This window comes from Scleropages formosus, chromosome 10 (genome assembly GCF_900964775.1).
Source record: "Scleropages formosus chromosome 10, fSclFor1.1, whole genome shotgun sequence".
Lineage (NCBI taxonomy): Eukaryota > Metazoa > Chordata > Actinopteri > Osteoglossiformes > Osteoglossidae > Scleropages > Scleropages formosus.
Window position 1 is genome coordinate 7,303,205 of NC_041815.1, and position 21,466 is coordinate 7,324,670.

The 21,466-nt window shown below is 42.4% G+C and overlaps 1 protein-coding gene across 1 annotated transcript in view; it reads left to right on the forward strand.

Moving 5' to 3' along the window:
- nectin1b (nectin cell adhesion molecule 1b) overlaps window positions 1–21,466 on the forward strand; it is a 142,344-nt gene that overhangs the window by 105,775 nt on the left and 15,103 nt on the right. The window contains exon 6 of the mRNA XM_029255695.1: window positions 11,915–12,062. Within this exon, the coding sequence (XP_029111528.1) occupies window positions 11,915–12,062 (148 nt within the window). The remainder of the gene's footprint in view (window positions 1–11,914; window positions 12,063–21,466) is intronic.

Sequence of the window (21,466 nt, forward strand, 5' to 3'; positions counted from 1 at the left end):
CCTCACACTGGGATCAGAATTATCCAGCATGTTGGCAAAACTCATTGTTCTAAGATTATATGAGTCCTTAAGTTTTACTATTCAACCCTTTAGTAGTTGTGAAAATATTTCATTATATGGCAGTACAGGATTTGTCTTTCCTTTTATTATAAGGAGGATGGTTGTGGTTGATTGCTGTTATTCCCTGTCTTGGTGTTACGGATGTTGCATTGCTGGTGCACTGTGGTACATGGGTTGGGGATGCTGGAACACTGGTATGCTGTGATGCTTTGCTGTATTACAGTCAAGTTGTCTCTTCTGTAGAAAAGTTACTTATGCTGTTTCAGCAGTGTTATTTTACATAGTAAACATTGTTTTTTTTTCTGCAGTCCATGTGTGAACATCGCTTCGAAGCTTCCTACTAGGAGTAGAAGTGGTGGTAGTGATTCAAAGCATGCAAGAAAGTCTATTTTTTTAGAAATGTAGTTGTGCCTGATAATGCAGTATGAGCACAAAATGTATTGAGAGCTTTGAATTTTAGTGACAGCACGTTGCATGCAATTTGTGATGGTACTGGAAAAATACAACTCTACTATAGCATTTAATGATTTTCAATGGGAAAAATTTCCTTAAAATTTAGTTAAATTTATAACCCTGTATACATCATTGATTTAAGAAAAATGACTTTATAAAGGGTGTTTGAGAAAGGCATTAAATAATGATAGTTCAATGTTCAATGTACATATATTGCGCCAATATGATAATGCAATACATCCATCAGTCTGCTATAGCAGCAGTTGTCAGTTTGTAATAGTTGAAAAAATTATGAAAATTGATATAAAAATCAAAGGCTATATGTGCCACCTGCCCTGTAAACATTCTCATTAAAAATGAGATTGATTAGTCAATGTGTGTAATTTTGGATGTTTTTGTATACAATTCATCCAGTCCCTCGCACCTGAGCATCTGCACCGAGTCACTAAATTAATTAGAAAATGTGAAAGTGTTAAAAATAGGAAGAGTTCTGCATGGCGTTTTTGTTTTTTTATATTTTGGAGTGTGTTTTTCTTTCTCATAATGCTAGGCAAAATTTCCTTCTGCTGTGCTAGAAAAAAGGGTCTCTTGACTGCCTTTGCTTGCTCTCAAACTCCCTTAACAATTTCCCATGAATGTGCTGAAAATGATAGCTTATTGCTTCCGTTCGGCACCTGTAATGTACAGTGACTAAACAAAGAGCTTTGGAACTTTACTAATTTGCCCCTGCTGATGTGCCAAATTTGATCATAAAAAGGATTTTTTTCCATGTCTGAGCTTGGCTAGCTTACAAATAAATAAACCAGCAAATCCCTCTGAATCTCATGTATAGTCTGGTAGTGCAACACGTGAGATGACTTGAAGATTTGTAGCCCTGCACCACACACTCTGGATCACAGAGAAGCTATGCATATTAGGGAAAAGATCTGCCAGCTGGCTGTTCTGGGAAACGCTCTGAAACCAATTCAGATCCTGTCTCTAAGGCCTTTTTTCCCTTCATGGAGAGTGGCAACACTGCCTAAGATTTGCCTCCTCAATTATGAAAGTATGCCCTTCTCTTTGTGTGCTTTTGGACCACATCACTTAGCTTTTTGCTTGAGTCTCTTATTTGAAGGAGAGTGCCTTGGTGCTGTTTGGTTTTGCTCAAGTCAACCAGAGATAGGGAACATTTTTAAAATGTTTTTTTTTCTGGCTCCCTTTTTGCGTTTTGCATTAGTTTTCTCTGATTTTTCTTTTAATTTCCTTCAGTTTCAACCTGCTTCTTAGGAGGAGAATTGACTTTGGGAGGAATGCACAACAAAAGCAGTGGAGAAGTTCTATCAATTTGAGATGAGCCTTTGTTTATTATTGTTATATTATTATTATTATTATTATTATTATTATTATTACATTTTAACATTGCTGTGCTGTACAGAATGTTCATGCAGGTTCTGGAAAGCAGCAATTTCTCCTGCTGTCTGAAGGTGCACTCTGTTGCGATGTTTCAGGTCCTCACAGTCGGTGTGCTCTGAAATAGCATAAAGGGATGAAAGGAGTAATAAATTGTCTGGCCACGGAGTCCCCAGCAACAAACGGCCTGGAATAAACCAGAATCAATGGCACTTTATACTCAGCTGAAAGAATTTACGTTGCAACAGAGCTCTGGGAGGACATTGCTTCAGAAGGTGGCTGGGGCCAGGTTCAGTCGAGCAAAACTCATTTCGTACCAATTTCTGGGCATATTTACTGGGTACTTGTGTCACCCACTGGTGTTCCTTGTGCAAGAAATGCATTCATCAGTTTCCGTTGGTGATTATATTTCATTTCCTGATTAAATAGTGGGGAAAAAATATGTGATATCTGCTCTTTACAGTAGTTGGCAACAGCTCTAAAATGCATCTATAACTTTATTAGCAGAGCTTTATGGTGGCTTCGTAGATTTACAGAGGCTCCAAAACTATAAAATGGCTCAGTACAGTAGCTTTTCAAATGTAGATTTAAAGTGACTGCATAGGTTTACATACGGGATTTCAGAGTTCATCTGTTACTATTATGTAAGTTCAGAATGTCTTAATTGTTTTGCATACATGCGGCTCTGTAGATTATGGTCATTGTAGGCTTTGCAATGTATCCATTACAGTGTCTCAGTGAATGATGGAGACTGCAATCCTATTATTAGGTGATGGCCATCATCCTGTGGTTCATCAGCAGTCAAACTGACATATACCACACCTCAAACTGAAATAATCATTCTTTAGGTGAAGTTCTCTTAGGTCCACACAGAATATTGAGCAGATACAGAAGTATAGGACATGTCTTTCCAATATGATGAACACAGTGTCTCCATATTTTTACAAACTCAGTTTAAAAGCAACTATAGTTTCACAAGCATTTATTTACAGTGCCTACATATCATTACACTATATACCTTTAGACTGACCCTGTACAGAAGCTTTAGCTTTTCATTGGCTCTGTAACTTCTAAATATTGTTACATACAAATACATATGAATAATCATGTGCTTTTCAGGCTGGACTGAAGATGTTTATGTGTTTACAGTTCATTAGCAGATCGAAGCCAGTGGGAGAAGAAAAAAAAAAAAAACACCAAACAAGAATGGATACAAACAAATGACAAAATACGAAATCAGAAATGCACAAAGATAAATAACCCAACAAGAAATGGACAAGCTTCAGTTTTCTGAGAGCTTGATTACCTTTGCTGGGACTGAAGAAAAGAAAAAACAATATTGTATATTCATGGATCAGGAATAATAAAGTCAGCCCAGAGCTTTTGAATTGATTAGCTTACGGATGGCTCTCGGAATAATGAAGGACATTCTAATCTTCAATGGAGATAAACACCAACTGTTGTGGAAGACAGCTATGCCGACACGAGCCTGCATGAGCGCCGGGAGTGGGCTGAAATTGGAAACTTGTTCGCCAGCATATTCCCTCTGACTGGGGCTCAACTTGGTGAGCTGTTAGCGGGAGAAGGAAATTACAGCACTGACCTTTTGATGTGCGCTGGGGAGGTATATACTTGGGAGCAGAGAGGTGCTTTTTTGCTCTCAGTGACAGAGAGGGAGGGTGGATGGGGAGGTGCAGTGGGGGGATGGAGGGCGCTGCAGATCTGTCTTAGTAGCGCAGCTCCGGTGCTTGGAGCCAGGAGTCCCCATTAAATTAACATTCAGCGCAGAGGAGCGCAGCTGCTCTCTACAGGAGCCAGGGAGGCAGATTGTCTGTCGGAGCAGTCCGGGGGACTGAATCACACATTTCGTGGCACGCGGATGGGGTGCGTTGTAAAGCAATGGGTGCCTGAGAGATTAGTGATGCTTACCGAGGGTCGCTAGCTGGGGGAGGCAGGGGCGACGAGTGGAGGCCTGTGGATAACAAACTTGAACAATCACGCTGCTGTGCTGCTATGAAACGTCTTCCAGCTGAAGAGACTTGCAGGGGTTGTGAAGACTACTTTTAGGGAATTGCATAATGCTTTACAGCATCTTAACATATGCAGCATCCTACACAAGAAACAGAGCTGTGTGTCTGTGTATGACTGACATACCAAAAATATAGCAAGCCTTTGGGAGCAGCTTCTAGCATAGTGGTAAGCCCTGCTCCCTTTGGCCCCAAAGGTTGCAGATTTAAATCCCACCTCCAGCTGTAGTACCCATGAACAAGGTACTCACCCTAAATTGTTCTAGTGAAATTTCCTAGCTGTATAAATGGGTAAATAATTAGAAGTAGCTGGATGTCGTAAGTTGCGTGGGATAAAAAGCATAGAGTAAAATCTTTCGTTCCCAATATTATTGTTGCCAACTGACCTTAAAAGCTCACCCTAAAGGCCTTTTTGAAGCCTGAAGTAGTGCTCCCCTGAAATATTATCTAGTACTTTGTGTAATGCATCAGACTTGGCCAATATGCGACACTATTAGTCAGGCTATCTTTGAAATGACATTTTATAGAAAGTGCTCAGGAAGAAGCAGCAGAACAGTTCTTCATCCATACAGCAAACAGCTGACAGTAATAAATTGATGTCCTAAGGTTTAACCCACTGGCTTATGTTAGAATTTGATTTAAATGTAGCAAATTTGTGTGACCACTGCACAGAAAGCCCTGGGGTGTCTGAGTACAGTGGCATGCATTTTTGAAGGAGAAGCATTCTTCTGCCTCTGGTGGTTCTCGTGGCCTCCCCACAGTTTCTGCAACGCTCAGCCTATTACAGCTCATTTATACCTCCAACAAACAAATTCCAGGTGCCGGCAATTTGTTTGCAAAGTGCTTCCTCGCATAGAGCTCTGCCAAACTGAACTGAGAAATAATCTAACATTTCATCTGCAACAGGGTGCTGGGGTTCAAGAGAGAGACAGTGTTGAGGCAGCTTGCCATCGTTTATTGAACAGGCCCCCGAGTGTATGGGGGTAAATGTAAGATGAGGGCCCTTGCAATCATTGACCAGGCAGGATGTGACTGCCCAGGCAGAGGTGGTTCTGCTCCCTTCTGCCTTAATTGGATTCTGAACTTAGCGGGCAATATCACTGGGCACCACCCTGAGCTGGCAGGCTTTAACACTGATTTATGGACTTCATTAAGACAGATTTCTATTGCTTTACTGGGGTTTGTGGCATTTGCCTAGAATAGGCCGGAGGAAAAAGGCACTAAAAAATTCCGGCTTGAATTAATTACAAACAGACCTTCTGGGCACTGCCTGATCTTGTGGGCCCCATCCCATGGCTCAGCCCATTTGTTGCTCTCTGCCTTTCTGTAGGTTTTGGAACAGGTGGCCTCACTGCGCCATAGAGTCACCGTGGCCAACATGGCAGCTTGGTCATTGGGAACTGCCCCACAAGTGCCGCGAAATCACGGGGCTCCTGTCAATCGTTCAACGATACGGGGGAGACCACGTCAGGAGACAAGTGAATGTAGAACCAAATGTCCGTGCCCAAGATTCTCTGTTTTTGTGAACAGAAAAACATCCCTGGACATAGGAAGGGGAGTCAATACCGTTAGACACAGCCAGTTTTGGTCCACCGTAGGTGCTTCTGTGTAATGGGTGGATCATAATTGCCTCGTGAGTGGTGCCCAGCAAGCTGTCATTTGACAAACTGTGCCAACATAGTGCCAGCATGGTGGCAGCAATGCTAGACTGTGTGCGAAGTAAACCTGTTTACAATCTTATTGAGTGCTGTGCCACCATGTGCCAGACTGAGAAAGACTTTTGGGTGCTGGAGCAGCCAACGCCCTGTCCAGTTAACATCTAAACCACATGATGATATTGCGATAATCAATGCAAAGGGTATATTCCACCGTTTCACAAAAGCTGTGGTATTGCTATGTTATGGCACTAAATATCATGGTATTCATGCTGCTGAACCATGTGTCACTAGCAGCCGATAATCATCACGTAACATCTACCATGTAAAAACATAAATCAAGAATAAATTAAAGGCTTGTAGTTAATTACCACTTTCCCCTGGTTGAGACTGGCTTAGTCCAATAAGGATTTATTTTTACCATTGATTTTTCAACAGAAGGTTGGATATTTCTCTTTCCAGATCAATTGCTTCTATTGCAGTCAGACAATCGTATCAGTCAGGGTTATTGTTATCTTCATGCTTCATAATACAGTCATTCATTTTGTATGGAGAAAAGCTTTAGAATCACTGTGTACTGACACTCCAATACTCAGATCTTGAACACTGCTGTTGATATTGCTTGGTATGCAAATATATAAATGCTTAAAGATATCAACGTTGCCATCTGTGAACGGATTATGCAGTTGTCCCTGTGAGCAAGCAGCTACACGTGTTGTTAGTCAAGAAGTGGGCAAACAAAGACTCTTCAGTCATACTGCTCCGTGTGCTTTCTATTGTTCGCGATGATTCCCACGGTTCCCTCTGCATTACCTCTCTAAATATATGCCATAACTAAATTTTAAGCTGCACATCCATTCTCCCGGGACTTACTTATTGGTCTGCTCACAAACTGAGAGGCTAATGGAAGCTCCGATGACTTGGTGACATACACGCATGGTCTGCAATGTTCTTGAACACGGCGTCCTTCAGTGTTCGTTTGGCCAGGCATGCAGCTCTTTGGGTGTTTGCCTTCTGTCATGTGGAAGATGGAGCCCACAGCTGTCTCGGAACAGAGCCTCTGCGAGAGAACGCCCAGCCATTGAGCGCTGTGTGCAGGTTACAGGGTCACCATCTAATGGGACCATAATTCCGCCAAGCTGGGACGGGTACTGCGAGATGTGGCCTTCTGTGTTCCCAGCCTTGAAAAGCATTCCTCACTTTCCAAAGCAGGGATAATTGAAACCGAGGGCCCAAAAAAATAAAATAAACTAATGGAGGGCTATGGTGCGGCTTCAAAAAAATACAGCCATGACATGTAGCGCTCGTGAGGCCTATGGCACCGCAGTGTTACTGTGTGACTGTTATTTTTCTACCTTCAATTAAAAATCTGTTTAAATTCTACTACAGAAGCAAAAATGGAAATTCAAAAGAATTCAATTATGAATACGAGTAAATAGACCTGTGGGGAATACAAATGTGGTATTGACTGGAGCTGGATAGACTGCGCTTTATTAGGTTTCAGTCAATTTGGAATTCATGCAAGTGATTTTCCGTCACAGCATCTTCTCATTTTCTGACAACCCTGAAAAATAATTTGTGATTTTGCGGCAAATGTTTGGAAATGCGTATACTGTCATTAGCTAAAGTATTCAAGGGGTATATTGTCTGCACAGACATACTCACGTGTTTTAATTTTCTAAAAAATAAATCATACCATTCATCACATGTCATATAGTGCATACTGTTAGTAATACCATGGTACATGCAAAAATTTTGCTTGTCTTAACTTTAGAAAAATTAGAGATGCTGAGTAACCACACCTGAGCTGTCAGTCAGACAGGGCTTCATATCCAGCCCACTCTGTGTGGATGTTTCTCCCCATGTTCATATGGGTTTCCTCTCACAGTCCAAAGATGTGTTCCAGCTGAATTGCTGACTGAACTGCTTTCAATGTGTGAGTTGACGGCTACATTGCTTTTATGTGTGGAGGACTAGATAAACTGTAAGTACACACACACACACACACACACACACACACACATTTTCAGAACCGCTTGCCCCATACGGGGTCACGGGGAACCGGAGCCTACCCGGCAACACAGGGCGTAAGGCCGGAGGGGACACACCCAGGACGGGACGCCAGTCCATCGCAAGGCACCCCAAGCGGGACTTGAACCCCAGTCCCACCGGAAAACAGAACCGTGGCCCAACCCACTGCGCCACTGCACCCCAAACTGTAAGTAGTTTAATGCAATGTATCCAGCATTGTGGGGGGTGTGGTGGCGCAGCGGGTTTTGCCAGTGTCTTTCTGTGTGGCAAGTCTGGGGTTTGAGTCCTGCTTGGGGTGTCCAGCGGCCCTGTTTTTCTTCTTGTGTTTGCCTCCCCCAACAAGCAGAGGATGGACCTGGCAACCCACCTTTTTTCCTCCCTTGACTTGCCTTGGAAATCATGTGAGTGGTCCCTGTGGGTTGGCACCTTGCATGCATCTAGCATTGGAAAAAAGCAGCAGCAGCTTTGCCCAGTTCAAATGGGACCTCATGCACAAACGGTGGGATTGCGACTTGCCGGCGATATCTTCTAGTGTCTCTGACAGATCAGCTCCTCTGCTTCGCGCATTTCCCCTTCCTCCTCCAGCACCCACCACCCACGGCGCCGCTGGTCCATTACGAACCCATTGATCACGGGCACGCTGGGCAGCCGCGGACAGAGATCGGCGCTAACAGCATCAGCGTCGCACCGTAGGCCCTGCGACGCAACAGGACTGACAGGCAATTACTCCAGCGGGGATAATTCAAACTGCATTAACGGCCACTATCAAAATGAAAATATTATTTACAGCGGAGCGCTAGCTTCGGTCACTGGCAGACACACATAGAAAGCTATGTTTAGGGAACTCATTTTTCTTCCAGTCCAGCCTGTCATTTAGCGCTTGACAACCTCTCTTCATGAATTGTAGGAATAAATAATTCACGCCTCATGCTGTGAGTAAAGAAGTCATCTCCAGCTCTGTTCTCTTGAAAGTTTACAAGCTTTCCCTTCTTAAATATATTCTTGGTCTTTTAATGTTTTCCTCAAGTGTTTGTGTTATACTGGTATGTTTTGTTTTAATGTGAAGTAAAAAAGATATCAAGAGATACCAGGATGCTACAGTGCGATATCCTGTTGGCTCCGAACTTCACAGCCTTGCCTTTTTTTCTGCAGTTAAAATTTGCTGGCTATAAATCTAAAGGATGTGTCGCATTGGAAGTTATTTTAAACCGCTGGCTTGCGGATCACTGGAGCAGTAATGCCTTCTCAGGATTTAATTGAATTTTCTGGCACAGACATCCATACACAGTATTGATTTTTGTTTCTGGCGCTCAGATTTGTGAGTTCTCCTCAAATTGACCAATCCTGCCTCAGCCAAGGCGGCATCTTGATTAATAAGTGGCTGTGTTACAGGGCCGTGATCTCCTCTCACTTGTTAGGGGACTCTAAAAGATGATCTTTCCATCTAAGTGTACCCAGTGCGGTAAGTGATTTTACTCCATCGCGATTGCTTGTGAGGCAGCTGACGGCCTGCCGAACAGCATTAATCTGCAAAAGAAGGTGCATCGCATTTCATTTCGTTGCTTATTATTTAGCTGCTTATTAATTTAGCTGATGCTTTTCTCCAAAGCTACTTACAGCATTATGCTGCTTGCGATAACTTTTATGGAGCTGGATAATGTCCTACTGGAACAAATGACATGTAAGTTCTCTGTCTATGTTACTACAGTGTGAAGCAGGATTAATAGCTGGGTCCTTCATGTGAATGTTGGAAACTCTAAACACTACACTCTACTGCCTCAGTTTAGCTGTTAAGCTGTTAGTTTTGGTAATGGAAACACACAAGTTGAGAAAAATCAGAGAAAAGCTGTACATATGAAGGCACTGACTATGACTTGCTTTTGTGCTGTAGATGTTGCACATCTAAAAAATCTGCATGAAGTTGCAATGGTTATGGGTTTAGACCAGAAGGTTTCTGGCTCAAGTCCCAAGACCAGCACTCGCATTCTCATACTGTTGGCATGGAAATCGACTTTCAGTAAATTTCCATCTGTACAAATTAGCCAAGAGTCACTCTGAAAGCTGGGTAAGTCGTTTTGGATGAAAGCGTTGGCACACCAGTGACAACAGTTTTTGATATGATGGTCTTATGAGGGTTGCAGTTCCGTGCCAAAGTTTTTAAGTTCAAATCTTGGTTTCTCCTGGAAAAATAACAGAGGAGGGAACTGAACAATGAAAATGTTATATAATCCACTTCAATGGCCTTTTCAGACTGCTTCATTTTTGTTAGGATTGTGCTCAACCTTGCAGCCAGGCCCTCTTAGCAGCTATTGTGCAGCTGTGTTATTAGTTTTGTAGAAGGGGGGCTGTGGGGTTGGACTGTGTGGGTGCAAGGGGGAGAATTGGTGGAAATTGGAGTAAAAATCGTGGCTTTCTTACACAGCGAGCCAAATTTTTGTCCCGGCACTTTTGCGTCAACAGGCCATTTTCTACACAAAATGCCATTAGTCGCACAATTTTCAACGCTTGTTTCACAGAATTGCTGTCTGGTCCATTATGTTGGATTTCAGTGAAGCCTCTGAATCAGGACCTGGGATTTTCCACATTTATTTTATTTTATTTCATTTGTTTTATTTTATATATTAAACGCCTAGGTTTCAAAATGTAATGCTAGCATTTCCTTTAATAAGTTGTTTCTGACAAAACCAGGAGACTTCCTTTGTTCAATATACACACATTGTCTGAAACAGCTTGTCCCAAGCAGGGTCCCAGCAAGCCAGAGCCTAACCCGACAACAAAGGGCACAAGGCTGGAGGGGACACACCCAGGACGGGACGCCAGTCCATCGCAAGGCACCCCAAGCAGAACTCGAACCCCAGACTCACCGGAGAGCAGGCCCTGGCCAAACCCACTACACCACCGCACCTCCTCTCCTTTGTTCATTCATACAATAAAAACCAAATGATACTTTGGAAGTAGATTGCAACAGTTCTTTGTATAAAACAAATGCCTGTGTTGTGGAATTGCTGACTTAAAATATCTTTACCACTACTGCTTCTGTTCCGGGCCTTTCCACTAATTAAAGGCAAAACAGACAGAACATGAGACAAAGTTATAATAGATCTGACTTTGTAACAGTATTCTTACCCAGGAGGTACTTGAATATGAAAACCGTTTTAAATGAGCTGGAGGTTTGAGATTAAAAAAGTCAGTGTTGTGGGCACATTGTTCCATAACATACATCATCATCCTCTACTGGTGTTTGGGGGAGTTGCAGCAGATTTCCCATGACGTGCTGGTAGTAATACAATTACGGGTTTGTCCTCTGCATCCTGGATCTTCAGTGCTCTCCCATGAATAGAAAAGCCAGGAAAGCTCGGCAACAGCTGCTGATATCCTTAAAGAAATTTATATTAATTAAGGGCCAAGATTTGGAGGACAATGGCGCTTAAGCAAAACAGCTGGTTCGTTTCATTCTGTTGAAATGTTTAATCAAGTTTGTGTGTGAGAGTGTGTGTGTGACTGGAGGAATAATGTAAACTCCTTATACACATAGAAAGCAAGAGGTATTCTTTTGTATTCCCATTTTACGCCAGAATTGGTGTGCTCTGCAAGTACCATCTAGTCTGTTTGCTTTTATGGAGACTTGCGGTTATTAATCCTCTTTCTCCCATGTCTGACAGAATAAACACTTTGACAAATACACAGGTCCCCGATTGTACGTGAAGAACTACACATTTAAACTGCACAATCGAGCTTCGGTAATGCGGCTTAATCTCTTTTGTACATACATACATAGCTTCAGACCACTAATATAGCAAATTAAGTTGCGAAAATGATGAGTTCACACAAAACTTGCTGCTTTATTACATTTCTGGGTAACCTCTGTCATTTTGCAGATTACTCTTTAATTTTTGAACTGCATTGTCAGTCTTAAAGATGAAAATGTTTTGCTGACAATAGTTTTTTTTCATGCAATGTCCAGGGACATTACTATGGTAGGTGTTTCTGGGCACAGAAGAGCTACCTTTTGTCTACCTTTTGGGGACTAAGAAATGATGAACATGAAGCAAACTTGATGTATACATTATCAATGCACACAGAAATACACTATGATATTTTTGACTTTTTAATTTCAAGATGACACCCACATGCGGGGTATGGATGAGTTATGTTTGACAAGAGGACTTTCCTCTCACACTAGTCGAAAACAGCAGATTTGTAACAAGGTGTTAACCTTCACACACTGTTTTTCTGAAGGGGTGGGGAGGAAGCCAAAAGTGTGTTTAAAAGCCAGCGATTTTCTGTTCTCCCTCACAGAAAAGCCATTGCCCCAGGGGGCCCCTGGGGGAGTCATCAGCATCCTGGGGGGTGTCGTAGCTGCTGGACTCATCATCGGTGTTGCTGTCACTGTGTTCATGGTCTACCGGCGTCAACAGAAGACACGCACAGAGACAGATAATGACCTGTGAGTACTTCCACACCTGCGACAGGCCTTTAGCAAGTGAACTGGAAAAAGGAGACATTTTTAGGGTGCAAAGCAGCAGAATGGTGAATGGTTAGAATAGGCTCAGCATCCACCCACATGAGCCTTTAAATGCTCCTAGAGCAAGTTGGCATGATAGGCGGTCAAGCAGGGCGCCAACTTGTCAAAGTGTTCCATTTCATAAGCTATAGCGCCCTTTATGAATTATTTTGGGGTCACCTTGTTTACCATAATAAGAGACGTCTGCTAGAGGAATATGACACTTTTGCATTTATTCCTGCAGTCCATGGAGTTGATTATCTGATTGGCTTGATTACTGGAGTAGCAGAAGATACTGGATTATGATTACTGCTTGATTGTGATTGAATGCATCATACTGTAGCAAATTTGTTCCAGGAATTATTCCAAAGTGTCTCCATCAGGAGTTGCAAAAAAGTCATAAACAACTACAAAATGACAAAAAAATAAATAAATGCTCTGTGCAGTTTATTGTACTGCATCAAAGTGTATTAAAAATAAGCACCGTGATTTTTCCAAACACAACTTTTTTCAAAAAGCGTTTCATTACTTTAAAATGTTTATTTCTTCTTCAAAGCAACATTTTATAGCCTATTGTAAATGGCTTCTTTGCATATCAAGTTTTTTAAAAAAAAGCAATTTTGCAAAATGAAATGCTTATGAAAACACAATGAGAGTGAAAAGATAAGTGCATACTATAGACAAGGGGATAAAAGCACAATTAAAAGCTAGGTATTTCCTCTGTAATTATTCCTTAACAAAGCTCACAGTCCTTCCGAAATTGGTCTGAAAAATATTCTATTCTGAATCATAGGTGCAAAACACAAAGATACAATGATTATAGCTTTTGTGCCCGTTACTGAAGAGCCTTTGGCCTCCATCATGACTGCGGTGCCTGTAATTCAAACAACATATGTTCACCAAGGTCACCCAACTGCCTGTGCTCTGTTATATTACTCATTCTGTCATTCAAAAGGACTGCATTGTAGTGTCTTCTTGCTTTGAATGTCACCCAAAAGATCAGGGGTTACAGGTTGGTGCATTCTTCATAAAATCTTTTAAAAGAGATGTTCTGTTGCAACCTATTTAAAGGTGCATGATTTTTGTGGCTGATACAGATATTGATCAAAGAACTTGCAATGGCTTAATTTCATTACTGAAATTAACAATTGACTGCTCTTAACCTATTTGTCTTTGCAGCTATTATGAGCACATTTCAGCACATGCTAATGCTTCATTTTATTCAGACCAGAACCAAAGAGACAATGTGGGAGAAATCTACAATCCTGGCACTTTGAAATTTGGGACAACAAAAATTACCATCACTTCTTCTCCATTTCCCTCACTGCCTTCTCTTTTTCACACTATTTATGTTTTTCTCACTTTCCCGCCAATGTAACCCCCACTCCCTACCACCCTTTGTCTCCTACTTCTAGCATTGCTGTTGCTGATAGTTGTGTGGCACAAGCACAAGCACAGGAAAAGCCAGAGTCCCCCACAAGGAAAGTACAATCACATCCCCTTGATGGTCCCCTGTATGTATGGTGCCATGGCTTGCTATGCATTGGACCAGTCAAGGATTTTTGGGAATGCATGGATGTCAGTCTGCATGCATCTGTGTCTCAGTCTCATGCATGCTGAGATGTTTGTTGCCTTTTTCAACTTAATTGGTTATGTCACAGTATGATCTTGTTTTCTAAAATCGGTGTTTGAGAATGCCCATTTTGTTTTGGGAATGGATTACCAGATGTGCAGGGTTTCCCTTCCATTCTGGATTGGCCAGCTTGCCAGCAACTGAAGCCAAGCCAGATGTTATCTTTGCAGATCATACCTTAGGCTGGTGGTTTACTTGATGACTTCCTCTTTCCAACGTGCAAGAAGAATAAGAGATGAGAAAAGAGATTAGGCTTCGTGCAAGGTTCATAAATGCACTGTTTTATTTAGACAAGTTGGGTGCTTGTATGCACTGCAATGGAGCATGCTTCTCATATTCAGCCTTGGTATCCTGACATATCTCAGGAAACTTTGTTGAGTTGAGGTGAACTCTTGTTTGTGTACGAATACTCATGACCTCTTCAGCTGCACTGTTGCCTTAGACCTACAATGCATGACCGCAAGTTCTTGTTTAAGTCAACACTAGAGAACTTCCTACGGATGAAGCCAGCTGTCCACAGGATAATGCAGTGGATTTGAATTAGCAATCAGTGTTACAAGTCTGTATTCTAAAGTGCATTACTACCTGGATTGCGGCTCTCGATTTGACGATTTCTTTGCTGCTCCCTTTTCATATCACAAATTTTGCAATGTACTTTGAAACATATTCAGTGATGTAACTTGGGTTCACTGGATGTTTCAGGCCTTTCCGCATTAGACAGCCTTGGCCAGTTGACCTGATTAGGGTTGATCAGACCCTAGACTGCATCCGGGTAGCACTACCTTGGACCCATGACTTACCTCTTATGATCCACAGCTATCTAGACGCCCCTTCCACTCTCTCTGTAAAAACCTTAATAGCGTTCCCCCTCTGACTGGGTATGGGACCTGTATTATTCTGATACCCAGCACGATACAGTTCCCTTACAAAGACTTTCCAGCAGATTGCCTGCAGCCTACTTGCCAGCATTTTCAGTAGCACTGCTGTTCCAGTTCCTCATATTTCACTATCCATCCATTTTTCCCAAGGAACTGTAAGCTCCAACAAGGTGACTTCCTTAGAGATTTCCAACAACAGCACAATATATGGCCTCAGGGATCTCAGTATGTTTCGTTTCTATGTCAACCATCAATTTCCAATCTTGCACTGTCACCAGGATCTACGAACTGGCACTGGATGCTAATTTTATACTTTTAACTTTCTTCACAAATGCCAAGGCCTACCTTGCCAGCCAGGAGTGTGGCATTCCCACAAAAATAGACTCTGCTACAGCCTTGAGCACCTGGCCATGGCGCCAGCAACAGTGGCCCTCACTCAAGAATGTTGGGCAGCTGCTGAGGATGTGTTCCAGTATTGCTCTCTTTGAACATAATGGGCATAACAAAGAATCAACTTTTTCTCGACTGTACAGGTTGGCTGAACTAGGCAGCACATCTCAAACTACCCATTTAGAATTTTGGTCATAATAGACTGGATAGTCACTTCCCATATTTCTTCAATTCATTCCATAAAGAATGGAGACAGGTTGCTTCCATAATAAAATATCATTTGTGAAGCAGATTTTAGATGAGAATTTAGCTGCTGGCTGGAAATTTTCAGCAAGTGCAAACCCATGGTACAAGGTTGCCATACAGTAACCTCTGAAAACCAGGATTATGTTGGTAGCAGTTTTCATAGCCTTGTTTGTTGCTAAATGCTTTCATGTTTCTTTTTAGGAGCATGGTCTCATGTGTCTTTATTTAATACTTTACTTGATTTTGGGCCTCATTTCCAGTGTTATTACACAGATTGTAAATATTAACTTTTTAAAATGATTAGATCAACTTTAAACAGATCCAGAAGAATTAGTGATATACTTTTAATGACTGCCTTGTAACTATCAGTATCCAAAAAATAAAACCAAAAATGAAAAATAAATATTTAAAATAAAAAACATTGCAATGAATGTGATCCAAACATTACATTTATTCATTTAGCATATGTTTTTCTCCAAAACATCTAGAACAATATGTAGGTGTCAGCGACTGTTGTGTCAATATTATATGGGGGTTCTTAAGTGTTTAGTACCATCCGTCAGCATCATATGGAACAGGTACAGTACATGAGGAGCAGAGCACTGAGGGAAAACCGTTCCAAGCTTGGAAAAGGTGTATGTCTGACCTTTGTGTTGTCTAATTTTAATCCAATTCTCAAGTATTGTGCATTTATAGGTTTAATTTCATCTTCAAATCAACTGTGTCATGCTATTCTGCATGTCATTAAGCTTCTAATTAAGTCTTGAATTGCTTCTCTATGCGAAGATTATCTACCAGGTGCAAATGTGTTTTCACTTGGGTAAGGCAGTAAAATCTCCCTCTTCCAGAACAGCATCCATTTTGACTTGTTTCTACAAACGTCAAGCTCATTTTCTAAATAGTTAATCACAGAACAACATTTTTTTTTTTTTTTTTTTTTTTTATTAACCCCTGGGAAGGAATGATGAAATATGAACATGTCAGATGAGTCATAATAACATGTGTGCCTGTGCAAAAGAGCTTGTTGATCTGTGTTTATTATTCAGAGGAGGGGTTGGAGGTGCCAAGTGAGAGTGTTACACTATGTCTTCCATTTAGTGAAGGGGTGGGATGTCAAAGACCGCTGTAGCAAACAACTACCTGTGTGTAATCAAACCTGTACCTGATTTAAAATGTCCTTCCACTACAAGTGACAGTGCTCTCCAGAGGTGAGACCACACCAAGCAGTACGCATCACAGGAAAAAAAGCTTCCTTGTCCTACAAAAAGAGGCACTTGAGCCAGTTGAATGGTTTACCCATGTTCCTTTTATCACAGCATCCTAGCTGTTAGCGCCAAACAAGAACAATGACAGGAATGCATCTGCCAGGCTTATTACCCTCTTCCTTTCCAAGACGCCTTCTCAGATGTTGGTGGTAACAGATTACCTTCTGGAGATTACAGGGATGGTAGTGTTTGTGCATGTGGGTGAGGGGAGGGTTGTAAATCCTTTTCTGAAAACTGAATGGGCTTGCACACATGGCCTGTTTTGGCCTTCTGTGGGGTGTCCTGACAGGTATCGATAAGCAACCCTGTAGGGATTTGTGGCAAACAACATGAAGTCTGACAGTTATTCAGGTGGCCCCGTAAACCAGTCGTCAGCTCCGTCGCAAATTGAGGTTTGACACTTTCTGCATTAAAAACAGGCACTTTTGTAATTAATTGGAGCATTGCATAGCAGAACTTTTAAAGAGATCCATAAAGGAGTGATAGGCATTGCTGTCAGACATTTCTCCACTGCAAGCCAAGGTTGAAATGAGTTTGTGATTTATTACATTCAGAAGATGCATTTATATGTAATCAAGGAGAACGGAGAAAGAATGTGGTTTTATTGGAGCAAGAAGTGCAAGAAAACACCATTATATATGTATTAGGAGATTAAGTTTTTGAATTGCTCTGTCAACCAAAAAAAAAGCCATTCAAGGTTGTTTTGCATTCTGTTTCCAAAGTATTTCGTAGCAGGTAGCAAGAAACAGTATTAGTACTTGACTTGGTCTATCATATCCTCAGTGCAACATGGTATTAATATTCTTAGTAATTACATTGAATATTAATCCAAGCAGACTGATTGCAGATACCATGTAATTAATGTTATGGTGGAGTATTGCTTTATTTAATGTTAATAAAACAGTTCTTTTTAGCATTGCCAATTTTTACTCTCTCTCGGAAGCAAAATGCAGATTCCTCTATTTTATTTCCTTTGGTCAGTGCCAGTTACACCTGCGTGAGTCTAAACTGGTCCACCCTTTGATTAAAAAAGAAGACACGTTCCTTTTTGAAGCTCATGGTTAATCTGCTCCTCGCCGTCAGACGGGTCGCGCCTTCCTGCGCCGTGCAATTAAAAGTACCATTACCATTTAAATTGGCAAACAAGATTGCGATCAGCGGAAATCGATGGGAGTGGAGAAAGGGGCAGCGGCGGCGTTCTGAGGTGGCTGCGCCCCAGGGAGGACTCTGCCTGTGGGATGCTCTGAACCTTCAGAGGATGAAAAAGGAAGGATAGCTCTGCACCGCACAGATCTGCAGTGGCAGTAGGGTTCAGACATGTTTGAACACCCCTTGGCTTGCTTCGCGCTCCACCAGTCTGGGATCCCATAATCCTGGCAGGGCTCCTTCCAGCTGGTGACTGGGTGGGGGGGGGGTATCTGGACCAGCAGTGTGCCATTTCTGTGCCTTGTGATAGCTGTGAGCCCCATGAACACAACACAGGTTTCGGAGCATTACACCCAGACAGAGCTCTGAACTCATTTACATTTTTGGCGGGAAGGATCTCATTCTACTTTCTTCTTTGGACAGAAAATAAGAAAACGCCAGACATTCAGCCTCACGTTCCATATTCAGGACTAAGATGATGTTGGTTTCTTCCATTGAGTTACCTCCTGATGCTGTGTTTGTGTTCAGGTTGCCCGTAAGTCATTTTCTAAAGCTATTCTTTCCGATCCATCCTTTCAGTTCCAGGGATTAGGGATGTTATTTCTTTCTTTTTCCTTTCTTTCCAGTTCACCTCAGAATCCCCAACCTGCAGACACACGCACATCTTAAACTGCCCTAATCCTTTTGTGGAGGTCTAAAGGGGTTTTGTAGGCCACAGATCATAAAAAAGAGGCCAGGTCACAGAGACGTGTTTTTTTTTTGAAAAAGTGGCCTAACCTTAGCATCATCTCTGGCTGTCTGATTACAGTTCTTTTTTGCTCTGCTCTGCTTTTCTGAAATATCAACACAGCGCGCGCTCACACACACATACACTTATCCCTCCAATTCTCTACTCCCACACCCTTTCCACTATGCCAAACTGGCCCTGGTCTAGTTTGTAGCCGGTTGCTGAAGGGAAATAATGATTGAGCAATCGGTACAATCAATCAACAGTAGGTCTCATCAGGTGGGACCAGGTGCCTCGTGCAGGGCTGCTGCTATTACGGTTACAGTTATTTAAGCGCACAATACACACGGTCTGAGGCCATGCTGCCTTACAGCACCTTGAGCCTGCTGATAAATTAGTTCAGCATCAAGCTTCCGGTGCACCCCATTGATGCTTGCCAGGTTGCAGCCAGCTGTGTTTTTCAGACTCCAATTTGTCAAATTTCAGCCATATCAGGGGAATATTACAGATCCTAATATTAGCTGTACTTGCACAAAACTAGCATTTTCATCAGTCTCCTACCTTTGCCCAGAATTTGAGGTCATAGTAGCCTGGTTGGAGGCAGTGACGACACAATGACAACCAGTTTTCTTAAGGGTTTTATTCGGTCTTTTCCCATAATAGAACAATTCACAACGAGAAGATGGGGGGAAAAGCCTTTCAGCTGAAATGTAATTTAAATTAAAAAAAAAAAAAAAAGACAGTCACTTTCCTTTACCCTCACCCACCCGCCAGCATTTTCTGTTAAAAGAGTCTTGATGGGTGTTAAAAGACCGCACCTGGTGCTCATTTTCTTTAATGAGCTTTTGACCAGGTCCAGCCATCAGTCGAGGGAGATGGCTGCATGGCTATGCCTGCTGCTTGCAGTGGCCATAATTGTACATGTTCTAGACTATGTCACAGAATTGTAAATGGGAAAAATTGCAGAATGAATCCATTTTCAGGGCAATAGGCAGTAGCAAGTGCTGTTGAGTCACGCACACTGCTTTACAGTTTACTGGAGTTTATCCTTGAATTTTCTGTAACGGAACTTCAAATTCTGTGTCTATTTTTATCTTGTAGTGGTTAATTTTGCCCCATAAAAGCACTACATGCTGATTAAATGAATGCATGATTTATACACACAGACAGTCTGAAACTGCTTGTCCCGAAAGGGGTCGCGGTGAACCAGAGCCAAACCCAGCAACGCAGGGCTCAAGGCTGGAGGGGGGGGACACACACCCAGGACGGGATGCCAGTTTGTCACAAGGCACCCCAAGCAGGACTTGAACCCCAGACTCACCGGAGAGTGGAAGCTGGCCAAACTCACTGTGCCACCATACCCCCCTTGCATGGTTTATAATACTTCATAATTTCTTTTCTTTCAGTTGTTCTTTTCAGCCAGTCCAGCAATTTGTCCATTCTGTCTAGTAAGCAGTGGTTCAACTGTAATGGGGTCCAGTTTGCCTGACTCAGGAAGAAATCCCATGGTGAGAAAACCATATACTCACTGAGTCTAGGTGGACACCTGTTGTCCTTTTCCCTGGAGAACTCAACATGAGAAACAAGACATCAATGCATGAACCTGTGCTTTGTTGTGGGTTCTTACTTTCATTTCAATTTCCAGAGAAGTGCTGAACAGCTAAGTATATAGCATCATGTTTACACAACAAACATTGGATAAAATCAAGGGCTTGTGTTTGATCTAACAGGAACGACCTCCATTGCTAAGCTCATTTATTCATTCATTTATCACACTGAGTGCTTTTAGGAGTGTGCTAAGTTCTTTATCCGAGCTTGATGGCTTTCCATAAAGGGCACGCCGGCTCAAATGCAACTTAACCCCTGGGTTGCAGAACGTGGGATACACAGCTGTCACCAGCTCACTTGTGTCACTAACAGCATTTAACCACAGCAGGAGGTTTGATGACTCTTTGTCAAGATCCTTGTCAGTCTGTTCATTTGTTTCATCCTTCCGTGACTCCATTGCATGCATGCTTCTGCATGGTGACCGTGGTCTTTGCATGGTGTGAGCCCTGGCCCGCTCGCCCGGAAAAGTCAGGTCCCCTTGGCAAGGACACAGGCCATCACTCGCATCGCTGCAAAGCGGAAATAGGCATGCACTCAGCCTCACCGCATCTACAAGGGGTTCATGCCAGAACAGGTTACTGCTCACTAATATTGTTCATATGCAGGCTCTTCATAGCTGTAATTATACAGCTTCACACTGCTCAGCTGTGATTATTTGGGATTTTCTTTGAACAATACATTCAGTGTTCTTCCACCCCAAACGTTTTATTTTCAATGTTCACTTTCTCCGCAGGTGTTTAGATTAGGGTTAGCCGCTTTTAGTTTGGCTGTCGGCATTTCAAATGGCTTTTTTTCCATTCTTCCATGTAAAATCATAAACCTCGCACTTACTCACTGTGTTTTGGTGTTAAAAGCCATACATCTGTACAATATCTGCAAATGTGTAAAACCAAGGGACCAAAACAAATTTCTATTAAAACTCTTTTTTCCCCCAGTATATTTCTTATTATCACACCACACACTGTCTGCAACCGCTCGTCCCAAGCGGGGTCGCGGCAAACCAGAACCTAACCGGGAAACACAGGGTGCACGGCTGGAGGGAGAGGGGACACACCCAGGATGGGACGCCAGTCCGTCGCAAGGCACCCCAAGCAGGACTCGAACCCCAGACCCACCAGAGAGCGAGACCCAGCCAAACTCGCTGCACCTCCCCCATCACACTATCAGAGTCTAAAATAAAGAATATTCACTGACTTGAAATAATCATGAAAAAGGTGGTATGAAAATGTACAAACAAATAGTATAAGGAAGTGTTTGGAATATCTGGAGGAAGAGAGAAGAAGCACTCAGTGTTTGTTAGACTTTATTGACCTTTAGGTGTGCTGACAGGAGGCTGAGCACGGGGAGAAAATGGTGCATTAGTGACCAGGCAGAGAGGCGCAGCAGCAAAGTGGCAGGGATTGGGGGGTGGAGGAGGTGTGTCAGCAGAGCGCCACGTCCATCACCCCAGGCTG